This window comes from Gossypium arboreum, chromosome 3, assembly GCF_025698485.1.
Source record: "Gossypium arboreum isolate Shixiya-1 chromosome 3, ASM2569848v2, whole genome shotgun sequence".
Classification (NCBI taxonomy): Eukaryota; Viridiplantae; Streptophyta; class Magnoliopsida; order Malvales; family Malvaceae; genus Gossypium; species Gossypium arboreum.
In genome coordinates, this window is record NC_069072.1 from 137,804,911 (window position 1) to 137,824,319 (window position 19,409).

Below are 19,409 nucleotides of genomic sequence, written 5' to 3' on the forward strand. Positions count from 1 at the left end.
TATAGAAAAAATCCATATATTTTATATTTAAATATTTTTTTGAAGGATTGTGATTAAATATTTACTTGGCTTTGAAAATATTGAAAACATTAAAGATAAGTAGCGAAGTTTAAATTGAAGCGGAGTGAGGTGAGGTGGGACGGGCATAGATATATCCAACATATACATTCATGGAGGTGATAGTGGTTTTCAAGATTACGCATCTATAGTGGAGCGGAGTGGGTGTTGGAGAAGAGCGTGCCAACAGTGGAGTAGTGGTAAATTTAGCACTATTCACCCTCACACCGCTCTATTGAACTAATTTATAATTTATAAAATTTTACCATTTTAAGTGGCCAAAGTTTTTACCTATCCTTCAGCGTTGTCCATTTCAATATCCAATACGACTTGATTCTAGTCAAATTAATCAGAATTCAATATAACTATTAAAAAATCGAGATCTTAGGGGAAAAAAATTGTTCCAAGAGAAATTGGACCGTTGGGGAAGAGCATATAGTAAGCAGCGCGATTTCATGGACTTTTCGTCACTATATATATCCACGTATTGTTAATTAAGGAATACTAACGAATCTTCGACACATGATAATAAAATCCTTTTTCTCCACAATTACCGACGAAATTAATAATATTTTTTTACCAACGGAATCCATTTCATAAAAATATTCATTAGGTCAAGATATTGTTATGATAAATGGTCTAATTTTGATATTCATCCCTTTTCTTTATGAAAATTAAAATGTTAGTCCTTTTCTTTCAAAAAAGAAATGTTAGTCCTTTAATTTAATTTGTTAGAATTAGCTCCTCGTACCTTATGAAAGCTGAGAACTTGATCTAATTGAGTAATATTGTTAAATCTTATCATTAAATCGTTGACTTGAAAATCATAAATTTAGTAAGTTCTATGGTAAACATTAGCAGAAATCAACAATTCAATAATTTGTATGCGAGAAATTAACAAAATTCAGCAATTATAGTTCATGTGTCTACTAACAACCGAACTAATTTCGCATAAAATATAAAATGAAATTCTTAACTAAAATCAACAATTCAACAATTTACATGCAAGAAATTAACAAAATTCAACAGTTAAAATTCATATGCTTACCAACAACTAAACTAATTTCTCGGTTTTTGTGAAGTACAAAGATTGAATTCTAAAAACAGAGGGACTATAACTTTCTAATTTTCCTAAAATATAAAGATGAAATTTAGAATTAAACCTGAAAATTTCCATCATTAATGCTTCCAAGACAAAAAAAAAACTCTGTGCATACCATTTTTTTTATTCGAGAGACTGTCCAACTTGTCTTATCTAACCTGCCTTTTAACATAATTATTTTTTTTATATCCGTTTTGGACGGATATAATATATTACATTAGAAATAAATATAAATAATTTTATTTTTAATTAATCGAAAAAATAAACAAGTTGATATGTATCATTATCATTCTTTCGTGTGATTCAGCACTACTAGCTGTATAGCAGATATTAACCCTAATTAAAAAATAAATAAATTTTTGATTGGTCAAATTTGCTTAATGATTATTCAATGTTGTGTCTATTAACAATCCCCCCACCCAGCTGGTGTTTTGAAATTATGGAGAAAAAATGTTATTCATGTCTGTCTTTTTTCCATTGGCAATTTTGCTTTTGCACATTTTCGATCATTGACAATTTGGATTTTGCTTTTCAATTATAAGGAAAAAAATCGTAAGTGGAGAAGAAGGGGAGGGTGTTTTGATGAAGAAGCAGAGAAGAAGAAAATTTCATAAAGTGGAGTGTCGTCCCCCCCTTAAAAAGGATCTTTGGAAGTTATATAAGAGAGATTTTTTGAGTCGGACTTTGGGTTGGGTTATAATATGTTTTATTATAATTCTATAACAAAAATTCATAATATCATCTATGTATTTTCTCAAAATTTTATTTTATTTTATCGTTAGGTTAAATTTACAACATTTCTATAGAATATAGATTTTTAAGAAATGGGTTTTATTTTTTATTTTATAATTTGTTGTAATAAATATTTACTTAATTTTTTTCATTTTTCTTTAATTTAAAGTTTAGTGCTATGGGATTTAAGAAATTATCATATAAAAGAAGAATGTAAGGAATTTTATGTTAGGGATTGAGATAAATTTTAAAACAAAAATGGACTAAAAATAAACTTTGTATTTTTAAGGGTTTAAAATGCACTTTTGGACAAAGCTAAAAGATTTATATTGAATTGTTATTTTTAAGAGAGATTAAAAGTGTAATTATACCATTGCTTTTATTATTTTAGCTTTGCCCTTCTAATAAAAAAATTACAGTTTATTCTCTTATAAATAATGAAATTATAAATCAGTATATAATTATACTTTAATTCCAGAAAAATAAAAAATATTTTTAACTTTTTAAAAATAATAAAATTATGTTTTGACCTCTTAAATTTTATAATTAAATTTCACCCTTAAAATTTTTCTAGATTCACCATAAATTTATAATTTGTGACGATTTTTAACTCGACTTGTGAAATTAAAATTACACCACCAATATATTGAATAATTTTAATTTTTTCTCTTAAAAATATGCAAGTGTATTTTTTAATTTTAATATTTGTCAAAGTAAATAATTTTTTTAATATTTAGCTAGTGACAAGTGTCCACGTTTATTAAATTTTAATTGATGTCATTTTCGCAATATCTCACATTATTTCTACATAAATCAATGATTGTTTAATTTCACAGTCAATTTTCCAACGTCATAAGAAATAAAATAAAAATAAAAATATTTTCTCAAAATACCTTTGTTTTCAAAAGGGTAGGAATAAAATTGAAACCCTAATTTCAACATCACAACGGCCATAGGGACTTCCTATTGTGTAGTTCATTCTCTTGACATTAGTTTCAAACCCTTTTTTTTTTCATTCACCTAAACCAATTTAAAAAATCAAAGAGATAAGGTAAAAGAAGCAACTTAATAAAATGGGTTATAGGATAAGGTTGTTGGAATGTCATGAATATTCCAAGTTGAAAGTTGCATACCTAATTAAACAATTTACCCTTAAAAAATTACATTTCTAGACAAATTTACCTTTTGAAAATCCCCCCATTGCAACAACGTTATGCATCTAATTAATCTTAATCCAGCTGATTGAATCTTAGTTCAATTAGCATGAGCATTGTTGCTAATGTAAAAGGATGTAGGTTCGAGTGTGTTGAAACATATTATCCTCTTATTTATGGGTTGAGGAGAAACTATGGGTAGTTCTAGACATTGTGTCAAAAAGAGTAGATATGATCAGCACCTACAATGAGCTTAATCCATAAAAAAATTTTGCTTCTTGAGACTTGAGTTTAAGAAATTAACAATATACCCTTAAAGTTGGGTAAAATGACCATACATGGATTGCATTTTAGCCTTTATACTTTTATAAAGAGTATGAAGGTCTTAGTATAACGGTTGAAAAAATTGTTAATAGTGTGGCATGTTCACCTAATCTATTGTAGCTTCAAAAACTTGAAATATTGCATTTAATTGGGGATGGAGTAAGAAATCGAGTTGCTTAAAATGTAACAACTTGAATTTTTTAAGATACAACGAGCCGAATGAACATGTCTTGTCACTTAAAAATGAAACATCATATTTTGAAATCAATACTACATTTTGTTAGATCAACCTCATAAAATTAACATCTTTTTCAACTATTACGAAATTGATCATTTTTGTTCATTTTTCTAACGTATAAGATTTTTTCTAATCATTTGTACAATATAAGGACCAAATTGTAATCTTTAAAAAGTTAATTTCAAGAGGGAAAAAATGGGGTTAATGTGTACGTAACAACCATATTCATCTAATTTCTCAAAAGTCTAAGATTGAATAATCGGATTGATACAATATTAGTTTTTAATATATATATATATATATATATATATATATATATATATATATATATAAAAGATTTCGAGTCACCTTTATATACACAATAAATGAGTAATGGTATTCATGAATTGAGCACGAAAATGATAAAAGAAAGGACAAGAGGTGACTGACTGAAATGTTAGGTGGCTCTTCTTTTTCTAAGGAATAGAATTCACTAATCCCCTTTATAATTGACCATCACCTTCATTTTCTTCTGTTGTTTTAACCCTCCAATCATCTATACACACATATAATGTAATTATACCCTTTGTTGCTTTTTAAAATTAAAAAATAAAAATCAATTAGGCTTTTATATATTTATCTTCTTTTTTTTTACACAATATTTAGAACAATTCATAGTCTCTCACCAACCCATTAATAAAAGGATAATACGCTTCAGCATACTCAAACCCACATCCTCCTGAATTAGTAATAATGCCCATACCAATTAAGCTAAGACTCAATCGTCATGATTTAAACTGTCCGGCAATGATAAAAAAGGGGTTTTCTCTTTCACCTAGCTTAAACTTTTGTACCATATATATAATACTAAAATAGCATGTGGTCTATTTAAAGAATTTGACAAATTTGGGGGTATCCAGATGTAGCTTATACACTTTAAACATGTGGGCTCCTTAAACTTCAACTAATCTTTTACACCCAAGCAATGCAACCTATTCTTTTGCATTTTGTCTACCAGCATTTGGATATTTATTGCAAGTTTTGCCCACAGAAACACCATTTTACTTTTCAATTTTGCTTTTGTTTTGTTAAAGTTAGACTAAAATTATCAATGAATCGGATCACAACTCGATTTTTTATAATTAAATTTGAGTAATATAAATTAATTTTTGTCCAATATTTTACTAAATCGAATAAGTAACTCAATTTATCTTATCAGAAAAAAATTAACTTTAAATCAATCCGTTTTAATTTAAGTTATTTATTAGTTAAGATTTATACGATTTAAATTGAATCATAAAGTCGATAAATCGAACCAAACCAAATTAAAGAAAGTTGTACATTAGGACATGAGCAGCCCTAATTCTGACAACGAAACTTCCCCCAACCTTTTTTATTTTTTTTTATTTTTCAGTTTTGGGAACTAATATTAGGTGAGGTTCGATTGTGACATGGAAAATGAATAAATAAATAAAATGCCAAATGGCAAAATTATATAAGTAAAATTACAACTAAAAGAAGTCTTTCATCAGCTCTAAGCTTATCTACTCATCTGCCAATAATAATTCAACAATTTTAATATTAAATAGTTGGATTTTTAAAAATTATAAATACAAACATAAATAATACAACATTTAAATAATTATAATATGATTGGACTAATTATCAAAATAAATTCAAACAAAGTTTACATATGATAAGATTTAAATACATCTGTCCATGGGTTGGGTTATCCAGCCCAAATTAAAGGCCCGTTTGAAAAATGAAAGAGTTTATGTAAAAATATAAATTTGAAAAATGAGGTTCGTTTAGAAAACGGGTTTTCTTGCTGTTTTCTCACTGTTTTGTCGTCATTTCATTATTATGTGGCTACTATTTTGTTGTTATTTCTTGAATATTATATAACTCTTATTTTCTTATTAATTTTGCTACTATTTTAGAGATATTTTCTTGTTAAGTTACACCCATGTTAGTGTTATTTAAGTATAAAGATTTTTAAATTTATTTTTCAATTTGTTGAGAAACATTTATTTTAATATTTTTAGTGTTTTGATTTATTATACTTTTTTAAAAAATTATATAAAAATATTAAAAAATTAATACGGGCTCAGGTTTCAGTATTTTTATCTGGGCTAAATTTGGGCAAAAACTTTAAGCCCATTTTTTGGGTCGGATAGAGCCCAAGCCTATTAAACAAGTCTAAAATTTTATCAAGACCCAACCCGACTCATGAATAAATTCAAATTCACATCATAATAAAATTTAAAGAAAATCCCAACATAATGTACTCAAAGTAAAACTTACCATTGTGTTACTTAAATAATATTGAATAAAATTGTTGGTGCATTTATTAAATAAAATAAATATAATACGTTTAATTTTATTCATGTTGATGAATAAGCTGTTTTTTTTTTTAAGCTACATGCTTTTAACTTGAAAAGAATTTGAATTTTGTTCAATCATTGTTGATCTAATTCGAATTATCTAGCAAGTCATTTTGAATAATCTAATGTTTCATTCAAGTAGTTTGTAAACTTGATCGAACTTTTACTTTTAACTATAATTAATATTGAAAGTCTCAATGCGAATTTAAACTTATGTATAAATAATCAAATTTGATACCAATTGCGAGAATAAATCCCATCTTTTTACTAGATTATGGCCGAGCTTAGTTAAAACTTATTAATCAATTTTAAACAATTCAAATTTTATATCAAAACAAACTTAAATTTCAAAATTAAAACGAGATAAATTTTATTTGATTTGAGTTGAATTCTAGTAACTGATAGCTTAATTTATAATCCTAAATTTAACCCATAGCTTGAATTTGAAGCAACCATTTTAAATGTAGTAGGGAATCAATGTCGTTACCCTCCAATTAAAAATGTTTGTCCTCTATATAAAGTTTTGCATTAATGGTGGAGTATAAGTTGGGCAAAACATTTTAAGTAAATTAATAGTCAATGCCTCATACTTTGTAGGTAATGTGCTTTAGAGACAACTAGTGTATTGGTTTTCCAAGTTATGCTTAAGGTCAAAATTTTAATAAATTTTGATTTATGGGTAGGTAATTATCATCATCATCATCATCACCATCATCATTATAGCATATACTAAATTTCATTCTTGAAAGAAAACTTGTATTAGATAATAAGGTGGCACCAAGGTCCAAACAAGCAATAGGGATTGGTAGACCCCCAAATGGAAATAAAAAAAAAAGGAACCATTGGGCTTTAGGCCCACTCCCAAAAAAAATCAACCCCTCGCTTAGAGGGCACCAAATACTAAAATGCAGCTGTTATGAATAGATTTATCCATGAGTCGAGTAACTCATTTATGTTGTCTTGAGACAAGAGGTGCTTATGAATCGGTTCAAGTTAAGCCTAAGTATGATATTAACGTACTTTGTACTTGTCTAAGCCTACCCTAGCCCATAATATGGGCATAAAATTTTGTCTGAACCCGCCCATATTTGTAAAAAAATAACTCAAGTCCATTTCAAACCCACCTATATTATTTTTTAAAATTTTTAAAAAATATATTTATATTATGTTATTTTAATATTTAATAAAATTTTATATATGTTTTATTTATTGAAAGTTTTTATAGTCATCTTAATATTATTTTAATGTTTATATTAGAGTAGTTATATATTTAGTATAGGTTTATTTTTAATGTGTTCTAAATTACATAATATAAAATATTATAAACTTAAAAACGGGCCAAGCTAAGGTCTTGAATGTTCAAGCCTGATCCCAACCCATATTTTAAACGAGCCTAATTCTTTTGCCCAAACCTTCCAAATTTCGGGCGAGCCTTCGAGTTTGGGTAAGTAACCTGACCCATGAACATGTCTACTTGAGGCGAATTTGGATGAAAATCTTTATGCTTTGGTATTTTCCTAGTCTAATTCAACTTAAATAATAAATTTAAATTTAATTATAAAATATAAAAATATTAATATAAAAATATTTTTAATATTTTATTAATATTTGAATAGTAAACGAGCTGACAAGTTTGATCAGGTCAAAACGAGCTTGGACTTGAATATTTTTTATTGTAACTGGATTAAAACTCAATTCATGAATAAGTCTAATTCGAAAAGCACACCAAATCTCGAATGAAAAAGAAAAACAAACCTTCCAACGGCCAAGCACTCACTCCTAACCACAAACAACGGTCAAATATTAAAAAATAAAATTATATTTTGACCCTTAAAAATTTATTTCAATTTTAAATTTTAAAAGAATATTTGACCTGCTCCTAATAGATTAGATTATTTAATTACTAATTTTACTAATTTGTTAAATATAAATTGCTGAACCGTTGATTTTATTAATTCAATCTTTGCATATAAATTATTGAATTGCTACTTTTAGGTCAATGATTTAACCACAAAGTTTAAGGGTGTTGCCCAATTGAGCTAGCTTCATAATTTTGAACAATACAATGACCAAATTTTGAGAAATTAACGTAGATGAACTAATATTTTAATTTCCATAATGTAGAGGATGAAATTCATAAATTAACTAAAAATTTTAAAAATAAATTAAGGTAAATTATTTGTATAAGATGATAACATGGTTGGAATAAACTTTTAATAAATCGGATTAACTTGGATTTATTTTTAAATTTCAATCTTGTATAATATTTAAATTACGAATAATATATAAAATTCATAATAAAATATATTTTTCGATTTCCAATTTTTACAAATATTTTTATCAAGCTTCAATGCCAAAGAAATTATAGTATAATTATTAAAATTTTATTTTTAATTTTATAAGATATAAAAATGAGGTTATATATGTTTAGAAGAAGTGAATCATTTGTATTTTTTATATTTTTATTTATTATTTTTCATTATGACCATATAATGAGATATTTTAATAAAGTAGTAAATGTGAATGTATTCAATGACACATTTACTTAATGTCAAGGTTGAGGTTGAAAGAACTTTGTGATCTTAAATTCAAATTTGTAAATCAAGTTGGAATTTTAATAAGTCACATACAATTTGAAAATAGAATAAGTCATTGTGGATCAGTAAAAAAATCGAAAATTAGGATAAGAAAAAGACGATTCAACCGGTTATGAAAATTTATTTTTATTTAATTATTATTGGGCTAACTGTTCTACCTGGAAGTCAATGGTTTGACATAGAGGTGCTCATAAGTTAGGTAGCCTAGGCTGCTTTGGTCGGACTTGAGTTTTTATTTTTTAATTTTTTATTGGTTTGACTCAACCCATTTTATTGTTTAGGGTCTCTTTGTTTCAACGAAAATAGCTTTCGAAAAATAATTTCTAAAAAAATGACTTAATTTCCTAAGAAAGCTTATATTTTCTAGTGTTTGGATAAATCTGTGTAAAATATTTTCTGTTATTTGACAGATTTCTTAAAAATATTTTATAAAAGTTGTTTTCAATGAAACAAACATACATTTGTGATTTTCTTAATTAAAAATATTTTGTTAAATTCAAGGTTATTACAACTTCATTTTTTAGTTACATGACTACTAAGTGAGTTTTTTTATTTAAAAATGTGACGTCAACAAACTTAACAAAAAATTTAACAATGTCAACAATTGGACTTGATTTTCAAATCGAAAAGTAGAAGGACTAAATTCTTGAAAATAAAAGTATAGAGACTAAATTGAAAATTTGTAAAGAGTACATAGATTTATTACATATTTTAACCTTTATACTACAAAGTATTTATTATTAATATATTTATAATTGTAATGAATATTTATTATTAAGATATTAATATTGAATATTTTCAATACTATGTGAAGAATATTATTTAAAATTATTGTTTTTAAAATTTATTATTAAAATAAAATTAAAATATTAAATAATTTATTAAAATAATAAATTATTAATATAATTTATTATATGACTAAATATAAATAATTAAATATTTATGTTTAATAATATTTAAAAATATAATATTTTATATTAATATTTTAATATTTTTAAATATTTTAAAAATAAAAATATAATTTATTATCAATACAACAATATTAAGCTTGATTTAAGTTAATTTTATATAAAAATAAAATTACCTATAGAAGTATTTTTTTTCCGAAAAATGACTTACGCTTTAAAAAAAGTAAACATTTTACTGAAAAATAGCTTATTTTACGTTGAACTGTATGTTATTTTCCGTTGACCAAGCTGTTTTTTGTGAAGTAAACATAGGAAAATGCAGAAAATATTTTCCGTAATACCTTTCACATGAAAAAAGGACACTTAAAAATAATAAAAATATAAACAAATTGTTAATATTTCTATATTTTTATAATTAAATTTAAATAAAAAATAATTTTTATTATTTTTTAAACAGTGAAATGGGTTGTTCCGATAGGCCTAGAACTTTTTTTGGAACTGGCCCTCGATCGGCCCAGCAAATGAACATCTCTAGTCTAATCCACTCAACCACAACATGTATGGTTTTTCCCCCAAATTTATTTAATTTAAAATTTTTAAAAACTTTTAGGGGTCAAATATAATTTTACCATTTTGTTTTTCAAATGAGGGGGGCCAGGCCTGTGAAAGAGGAATTGGAAGGAAAGAAAGGCAATTTATGAAACATTAAGACTGTGAAGTATATATTTGTTAAATGCATAGCAAAGTGGTTGAAAACCCTAAATTGTACAAAAAACAGATGAAGTAGCCAGCAGTGTTCTGGTTTTCCTCATTTACTGCTACACCCAAAATCAATTAAAAATTTAAGGGTTTGGATCAATTAATGTAATGAATTAATGCATCGACCAGAAAAACACAAAAATTTTGCTGCATTTCTTAGTAATAATTTGTTCAACCAAATTCACCTACACAAATAAGTGGACCCCTAAATCCAAGCCCTTTGTTTGGATTTCGGAAATTTGTAAATATTTGATTCGGTTTTTGGATTTGAATAATATTTTAATTTTAACAATTCATAATAAATTTGGAGTATAATTAGTTAAATATGAAGTCATAATATGCGAAATGAATCTTGTTAATGAGTTGTATTCAAACGAGAATTAGGGTACATTTGTTTCATTTTATGTAACAGTCTATCTTATAGTTTCATTGTAACATCTCGGATTTTGGAGTTAGAAGTTTTGAGATTTGTGATTAGCGTCTGCGCGTAGCTCAACCAATTATGTGTATTTTTGCGTTTTAGTTTCAGAATGAGCCTACTGGTTTGGTGGTTGGTTGTATGTTAGTTTGTCTCTGGGTCCCTGGTTTGTTTTACACGTTCCAATATTTCTCTGTTTCTTCTTCAGTTTTTTATTTTTTATTTTCATTTTCTCTCTTTTCCCAATTTTTTTCTGTTGTTTATTTTCTAGTGCTTTGATCTTTTGTTTCGAGTCTCCAAGCATTTTTGTTAGAGGAATTATTCGCTAAATCGTTAGGTATGAGTCGGAATTGGCGGGTTTGAGGCGTCAGTCGTTTTGGGCACTTTGATCGCGAATTAAGGTGTGGGTTTTGAACTCTTCTTTTCGTTATCCAAATACTGAATTGATTCTGTGAAATTCGACATAATGTGTGTGTTCTAAACTATGTAACTCGATGCTGAATTGTTGTGGAATTCGACAACCTTTAGGGTGATTTGGTACTTGGGCAATTGAGGCTCGAATCGGTGTTAAGTTGCATGAAATTCGGTTTGTTATGTTATGTTTCTGAAATACTTTAATTGGGGGTCGACTTAGCGATCGGAAAGCTTGATTTTCGGGCGGTTCAAACGGCCATGTACATTTGGGATTTAAGGTTTTTGGGTAAATTTTGGTGTCACACGGTTGTGTGGCCAAATTGGGGATTTTAGTCAACTTCCACACGCCCGTGTTGCATGGGCATATGGACGTGTGCATTTGGAAATTAGGGTTTGGGTGATTTGGTGCCACATGGCCTGGCCATACGGCTGTGTAACTAATTTGGGGATTTAGGGTTCCCACATGGGGGTGTGTTTTGGACACACGGCCGTGTCTGGTGGGCACACGAGCGTGTAAGACCCTCACATGGCCATGTTCACCTTGCACCCTAATCTAGCACTTTTGGATAGAGAGTTGCATGGCCGGATCCCACGGCCATATCCCTAGGTCACACGGCCATGTGCCTCCTTCCACGTGGGCATGTGCCCCTCCATATGGGCGTGTTGACTCCTACACGACCTAAGCATTTCCACACGGCCGAAGCACACGGTCATGTGGCCATATCTCTCCAATTTTCGTACCGTACTGGTTTGCGACTTAATTGTGTTTTTGTACATTCTAACCCTTGGCTAGGTCTTAGTAAAGGTGGTCGAGACTCTATTTTGGCTTGATCTTGTGTACTACTCGTAATTACAGCTAGCTCGGTAATTCGTTTGAGTGTTACTTGATGATTACGTTGCAATTGATTCTGGATTTAGACATTTAAACGTGTGCATTTCTGACATTGTGTTCTGTTTCGGTAAGTCTGTTTACACATAGGCATTCGCTTAAAGCTTCTGGTTTTGAATTTTGAATTTGTATCTGGTCAATAGGGTTTGTGTGTTTCAGATTCCATTTGACTGTCTGTACGATGTATTCATTATTCTCTGAGACTATTTGCGTACATGCGTACTTCTGACTCTGCTTAACTGGTGTCTTATTGACTAGAAACTATGTATTTTGATTCTGTACGCCTGTCTGTATACATACATTTGCATAAAACTTTTAGGGTTTGGTTGTGAAGAGAAGGAAGATTGTTCTAATCTGGCAGTTAAACTACAACCTATCTGTACAGTGAGTTAACGCATTACACTGTACTGCATATACGTCAGCTTTGCTGTGTATTATTATTTGAGTGGCCTAGTCCATATACGTGGTGTGTAGGGTTAGATGGGCCTTTCGAGGTCCTACGTGGTGTATTGGGTTGGATGAGCTTAAATAACTCTTTTGGGGTATGATCGGGGGACAGAGAGGTGTTTCGGCTGGATGGGTAGGTTTCTTTTCTACTTGATTGCATTCATGCTCATATGGTTAAGTGATTGGGTGTAAGTTTATTTGTTGGTATTCTATCTAGTTGACTTAACATGTGTGACTGATTTTGCATGTATTGAGGTGTTAGCGTAATGACGTTTTGGAACACCGTGTTCGTGATGATAAGTGTTTTGGTACCAACCTATTGACGGGTTATCAGTTGAGTTTCTGTCTATGATGTGTTGTGCTTGATTGTTATGTTCTGTTGGGACGTTGGCCTCGAATTTACCTTTTGTTTCTATATATCTCTGTAAGTATGTTTTGCTATTGAACTGCTATCTGGAATTCTCTTCTGTAAATCTGTTGTTAGTCACATTTCGAGCTCACACTGAGCTCGTGTAGCTCACTCCCTCAGTTTCCCTTTTTTAGGTATTTTCGTATATTGTTGCTGGACTCGACATGCTAGAGGTCTCGAACAACCACGTTTTAGAACTGACTTTAAAAGTATTTTCATAAATTCCACATTTATAAATAAATGGTTTGAATTGTAAGTTTTATTTTGAATACTGTGGTACGAAATGTTGTGTTATACACACGTAAGCGTCTTTTGGGTTAAAATTTTTGCAATATCAGGATTTCACAATTGAGAGTTTTTACATAACTTAAATACCGTTTGCTTTCTAGCTAGTTAAACTAAAATTTTCCTACGATCACTTCGGTGATCAATGTAACCTTCGATATTCGGTCTAAACTTTAGACCGAGTTCTGGGACGTTACATTCATATTCCGAATTAATTTTACTTGTTTGAGTTCGAAACATTCACAATATCTTATAATCTCACATTCCAAGCAATGGAAAAATATCAGAATATAGAATGTAATCTCAAAACCACTTGTTCCATAAGTTATCTTAGATTATAAGTGAACTTACGTTTTTTAATCGGTTTAGTTATAATTATATTTACTTTAAATATTTATTTGTTAGTATATTAATTATCATTATAATTATGACTTTCAAATTATAGTTTGTAATGCAATCACTTTTCATGAACTATTATAATTTTGATTAATAAATTAATTTCAACATCATATATTTACCTATTAATATATATAAATTGTAATAGAAACAAAATTTACAGTAATTTTATGGAAATTGAGAAAAAAAATCAAAGAAATTAAATTTATTAAAAAACACATTCTATAACAAGGACAAATTAGTAAAATTACTTCTAAGTAATCTTATATTCCGTCAACAAAACACCAAAATCTTACCTTCTAACCAAATGAACTAAACATGATAATGTAACATACAAGACAATCCACCTTGTAGTCTTACATTTTTATAATCTTGTTACTAAAGGTAATCTTACATCCCTTAAACCAAACACACTTTAGTGTGAAATCTATCTTGAAAGGAATTCTTCTAGGTTAGCATAGGTTATCGATCATAAATGTGTATGAATCCGAAAATTAATCTAATGAATTAATGTAATTGTTGGATTAAAATGCTCAGTTATGGGCACAAATGTATAATGCTATTATAAAATGTGACATAAAATTAAGTGATCAATTATGTTATAAGTATCATAGGTATTAAAGTGTCATGGAAATAATGTGTAGATACCATAAGTAGTATTTATAAGTTGATGAGGGGCCATATTATAAATATCCAAAACTAATTTAATAATTAGTTATTTTAAAACAGGTAGTGTTCCTCAAGAAATAGATATATCTCGTATTTATTTTCCATCCTCATTAGAGAAATATACTAAGAGAAAAAAAAAAACCTATTTTATTGGACGATCAAAACCTTCTGGACAATCTCCAACAATGAATTTAGCTACGTTTCCGCTTATAATTTTGTTCTTAATGATCTGACATGACAAATCTTGGTTTACAGTTTTAAGTTTACATCAGAGTTGTTCGGTTCTAACAATAATCACCTTTAAGAAGTAACATTTATCAGGATTAGGGTTTATATTTTAGTATTTTCCACTCTTTTCTTATCCGAGTTAGACTTTTTTGGCATAATGGCAAATTTAATACTTAACAATTAAATCTTTTATCAATTTGACCCTTTTTTTTTAGCTAAATTTGACCCTTGTTCTTTTTTAAAAAAGTCGAATTTGACCGTTAACTTTTCAAAAAGAGTTGAATTATTGTCTTTTTTAATGAAATACTAACTAAAACGTTAAATTTTTAAACATTGACAATCCACATATACTTCATGCTATTTCTTTTTTATTTTTAAGGAATTTTGTTTTTTTATATTTTTAATTTTTAAATTATTTGTTGATTTTGCATATAAGATAAATAATTTCATGTCAACATGAAGTATCGTGTACGGTCACATGGGTTGTCGTGCCAACATTGGTGAAATAACTAATATTTTAGTTAGCATTTTCATTTAAAAATAACAATTTAACTATTTTAAAAAGTCAATAACTAAATTTAACTAAAATAAGAATAATTACTAAATTGATAAAAATATAAACATTAAAAATAAATTTATTAGGGTGAATGTTGTGTAATTTATAACCACGTTTTAATGTTGTTTCCTTAGTCATTTTTAAAATGTCTTTCTCAAATTAAGATCTAATTAAATGCCATTTGGGATACATGTGATTTGTTATACACTTATTAAATACTATTTATGAAAATATATTTATATTTTTATTGGTTAATTAATTGATGTATTTATTTCACAATTGAAATTTATTAAATGATGAAAATCTTAATTATAACTTTTTGACAAACGTATTTAAAATTTTATTGATTTTTTCTATACAATATTTAGAATTACTAATAATATTTTTTCACTCTTAAATAGGAGGATAAATGTACTTTAGCGTGCTCGAACCCACGTCATCCTATTCAGGTAATAATGTCAATACCAAACAAACTAAGACTCAATTACTAAACTCCATTAATTCTAATATGAGAAACCAAGTTGCTAGTTTAGTGGCAAAAGATTTCAGTTTATTTAATATCTTAATCGATATATCACGTTCAAAATTCGAATTTCGACAATTCCCCTCTTCTCTTGTCTAAGAAAAAGAAAAATATGAGCATGCATGTAATAATTCTATAATTAAATGGTTTCAACTTTTAAAAATAAATTATTTGAACAAAATTTATATAAATATGTCAGTTGAATTTTAGTTTGATTGACATTATTCATAAGTGAATTTAAGGTGTAAGCAAGGGTTTTGGCCCTCTGAAAATGAAAATTTACTTATTTAGTCTCTTCTAAAATATTAAATTATAAATTAATATATGGTAAATTTCTAGTTTGACTTCGAAAATGAAAAAAATATTTTTAGTCCCTTAAAATATGAATTATTAATTAATAACTAATAAAATTTTGTTTTAACCTCTCAAAGATTTATAATTAAATTTAACCCTTCTTAAAAAAATTTAAATTTACTTTTGATATAATTATTACGACGTGAATTTAAATATGTTTAAATATAAATATCCTACTATAAAGCTTTGAATCCAAAAACTATACAAATACGATACTAATATGTGAACGGTCGGCACCAACTTTGAAATTCGAAAAATAACCAAAAAGTTTATAGGTGAACTGCCATTGTAGTATTTATGGTTTAGGGTATAGTACATTAGGAATACCAAAATGGTTATTAATAAATACTTGAGGATATCTAATGTCATGTACAAATTTATAGGTGGCCCATGTTCTTATAAGAGGAGCAGTCAATTCATCCTTTGCCATCATCACACAAGCTAAGCTTACCTTGTTTCATTGAGTACCCCATTTCTTTTATTTTCTCATGTATTTTTAGGTAGATATTTAAAGGGTTTTCAAGTTTAATTTTCGATATATGCTTTAATGTTTAAGTACTAAATAAGGATATATAGAGATGAATCATAAATTATTAAAAGGTTAAAGTGCAATTTTATCATTATATTGATATGTGATTTTATAATAAAAAAATTAAAAGATTAAATGATAAATCTATCATTTTGGGACTAGGGCCATTGCCTACCCCATTTTGTCTTCGTCCATGGTGCCATGCTAAAGATCAATCAGGACTCTTGATTGCGGTTATATGTATCTATCTTTGGATAGTCAAATATTAAAGAGAGAATAACCTAACAAATACGAACTAGAACAATTAGATAAAATTGAATATGATATTTAATTTTCTTGTTTTTTTAGTAATCGTATTATCAACTACTTTTTTAGACTAACACGAACATATGATTATTTGATTTTAACTTTTTGTTACTTATTTAAAAATTATTTTTATCGTACTAATAGTTATTTTATAGTAATCAATATATTTTTTAAAACGTAAATTATATAACTACATAATTACTATTTGTACTACCAAACATGATATATAAAATTAAGATGTAATTACACTATGTTAGTCAAACACGTTTAATTGCATTTTCATTCAATTACTCTGTGCTATCCAAACAGTATCAGTTGCTATATTCCGAAAAAAAAAGTTTGTACCATTTAGTTAAAGAGCATGTATTTAATACATGCAAAGTGAATTATATGCTAACACGTAACTCTTAAAATTAAATACTATAAATAATGAAAATAATTGATTAAATTTGTTAACAATGGCATCAATTTATGAACTCATACATCATCAATACATTGAATATAAATATTTAGGATAAATTATTCCCAAAGTTATTAAACTATTAGTAAGTTTATGTTTTGATCATTCAATTTCAAAAAGTTACAAAATAGTCATCCAACTATTCCAAATGTTTCATTTTAGTCATTGAATTATTTAAAAGTTTTTATTCAAGTCACTGAGTTGTTAAGTTTCTTTTTTAAAAGTTTGGCTAGAACTCCAAGTGACGGTTCGATGATCAGTACGATGGATCAGTAGTACCTTTTGATGAGTAGAAAAATATACCTTAGATCCAAGTTAATCTAACTGTCATTATTGGAGATCGGAGAAGAGATACTGAACTATAGTAAAGAAGGGGCAAGAGATCTTTCGATTGGTGTTGGTGATACGAATAGAGAATGACATACAACATTGATTTTAATAGTCCAATGATTTAGATAATAAGTTTCGAATAATTTAGAGACCATTTTATAATTTTTTATAATTAAATGACCAAAATATAAATTTATTAATAATTTAGTGACCTTTAAATATAGTTTATTCAAATCTTTAATAAAATACATATTTTATTAAATATCAATTATATTTAAATTCCTTTTCTAATACAACCACTTAGTTCAATCAATGGAGGTCTCACCAGCTTGACGTCCTGTTAGCGAATTTAAAGGGAGGCCGGCAGTGGCCTTGGCCCTCTCCTCAAAGTGGTAGAATTCTTTAGAGCCCCATTAAAAATTGTAAGAATACAATTTAATACAGTAGTTAAATTTCATTTTTACCCCTCAAACATTTATAATTTACTTCTAGTCTGGCCCTCCAAGAAAATTTTCTGGTTTCACCCTTGTCTCCTGTCCAGTTTTTTAATGGCTAGGAAGCACTCTTGCATCTCTTTCTCTCTCTCATGTATATACATATATAAAGCTAGTAAGTTCAAATTCTTACATATAATTACTCCCCCAAGAACTCAACTCATGAAAATTTAAGATGAAGAAAGGGAGGGGAGTTGGAGGAATTTATGAAGAACTTTCACCAATTTAAAGAGGGGGGGGGGGGAGGGGGTTAGATTTTGAGGTTGTCATGTTTAGTTCAATTTTAATGTTCAATAGTTTTTTTTTTTTGGTAAGAAGAGAGGCAAAATTTGGGTGCATTAAAGTGATATCTACTTGCCACTTTTAATGCTTGGCTCTGTCCTCCTTTTTAATGGAGTTTGATGAACCCAATTTAAGAACCAACCCCTTCTTCTTTAAGCATTACAATCCCCCTCCTTGCATGTCTCTTATCTGTTTGATGATTTTCCCCAAAGATCCATAGTTTTTATGGAACTTACTGAGTTGTCTTTGGCTTCAAGCCAATGTGTCTCAGCTGATAAAACATGCAATTTTAGTCCATCGTCTGATTTTCATCATCATCAAGTTGATGGTTTCAATTTTCCTTCAAAGAAAAGGAAGCTTTTCTCAGATCAGTTCTTCAATGTTGATTCACAGTTTCAAACCAGTGTTGATCTTCAAGTTAAAGACCCTTTGCCATTAGATTGGGAACAATGCCTGGATCTTGAAGTATGTTCTGCTTTTTTTATTCTCTGAATTCTTTCATTGTTAGTTCATGTTGTTTATATGTATATGCATATACTATGTTGGTTTCGGTGTATGTATGTTTTATACGAGTATAAAGTTTTTCATATATTTGGAGGATTATTAACGAATAGTCGAAGTAAAACCGAGTTGTTTCGATTTTTTTTTTTTTTGCAGTCAGGTAAAATGTACTACATGAACAGGAAAACCTTGGAAAAGACATGGAATTGGCCTAAAGATCATAAACTAGACCTGGAGCTCAACATCTCACCAACAAGCTCCAACGGCTTGGAACATTTCAATGGCAGTTCGATCTCCAGTGAGGACTCGAACAACAACAACAAGCAACAACAACATTTTTCAAGCACCACTAACATGGTGGCTTTGCCATGTTTAAATTGTCATCTTCTTGTAATCCTCCCCAAATCCTCCCCTGCTTGTCCTAATTGCAAGTATGTCCACTCTTTCCCTACATTGCAACCTACCAAGTGTCCCAATACCTTAAGTCTCTTAAACTAACACACTCGTGTCAAACTCGGGTTTAGCTCAATTGGTTCATATAACTATGACCCGTTTTGGTTTTCCTCGAGTTATGACTTCTTGAGAAAATCCTTTGGAAGAACTTGTAATGTTTTGTTCAATGTACTCAATAACAGTAAATATAATCCTTCCTTTTTTCATGTAATATATAAATATATGTATATGT

At 28.3% G+C, this 19,409-nt stretch overlaps 1 protein-coding gene across 1 annotated transcript; it reads left to right on the forward strand.

The window, feature by feature from the left end:
- Positions 1-18,081: 18,081 nt before the first annotated feature.
- Positions 18,082-19,396, forward strand: LOC108475503 (protein CURLY FLAG LEAF 1-like). Its single transcript, XM_017777477.2, has 2 exons — positions 18,082-18,688; positions 18,881-19,396. The coding sequence occupies exons 1-2, from the start codon at positions 18,449-18,451 to the stop codon at positions 19,220-19,222; spliced, it is 582 nt and encodes a 193-aa protein (XP_017632966.1). The 5' UTR covers positions 18,082-18,448; the 3' UTR covers positions 19,223-19,396.
- The last annotated feature ends 13 nt before the right edge of the window (positions 19,397-19,409 follow it).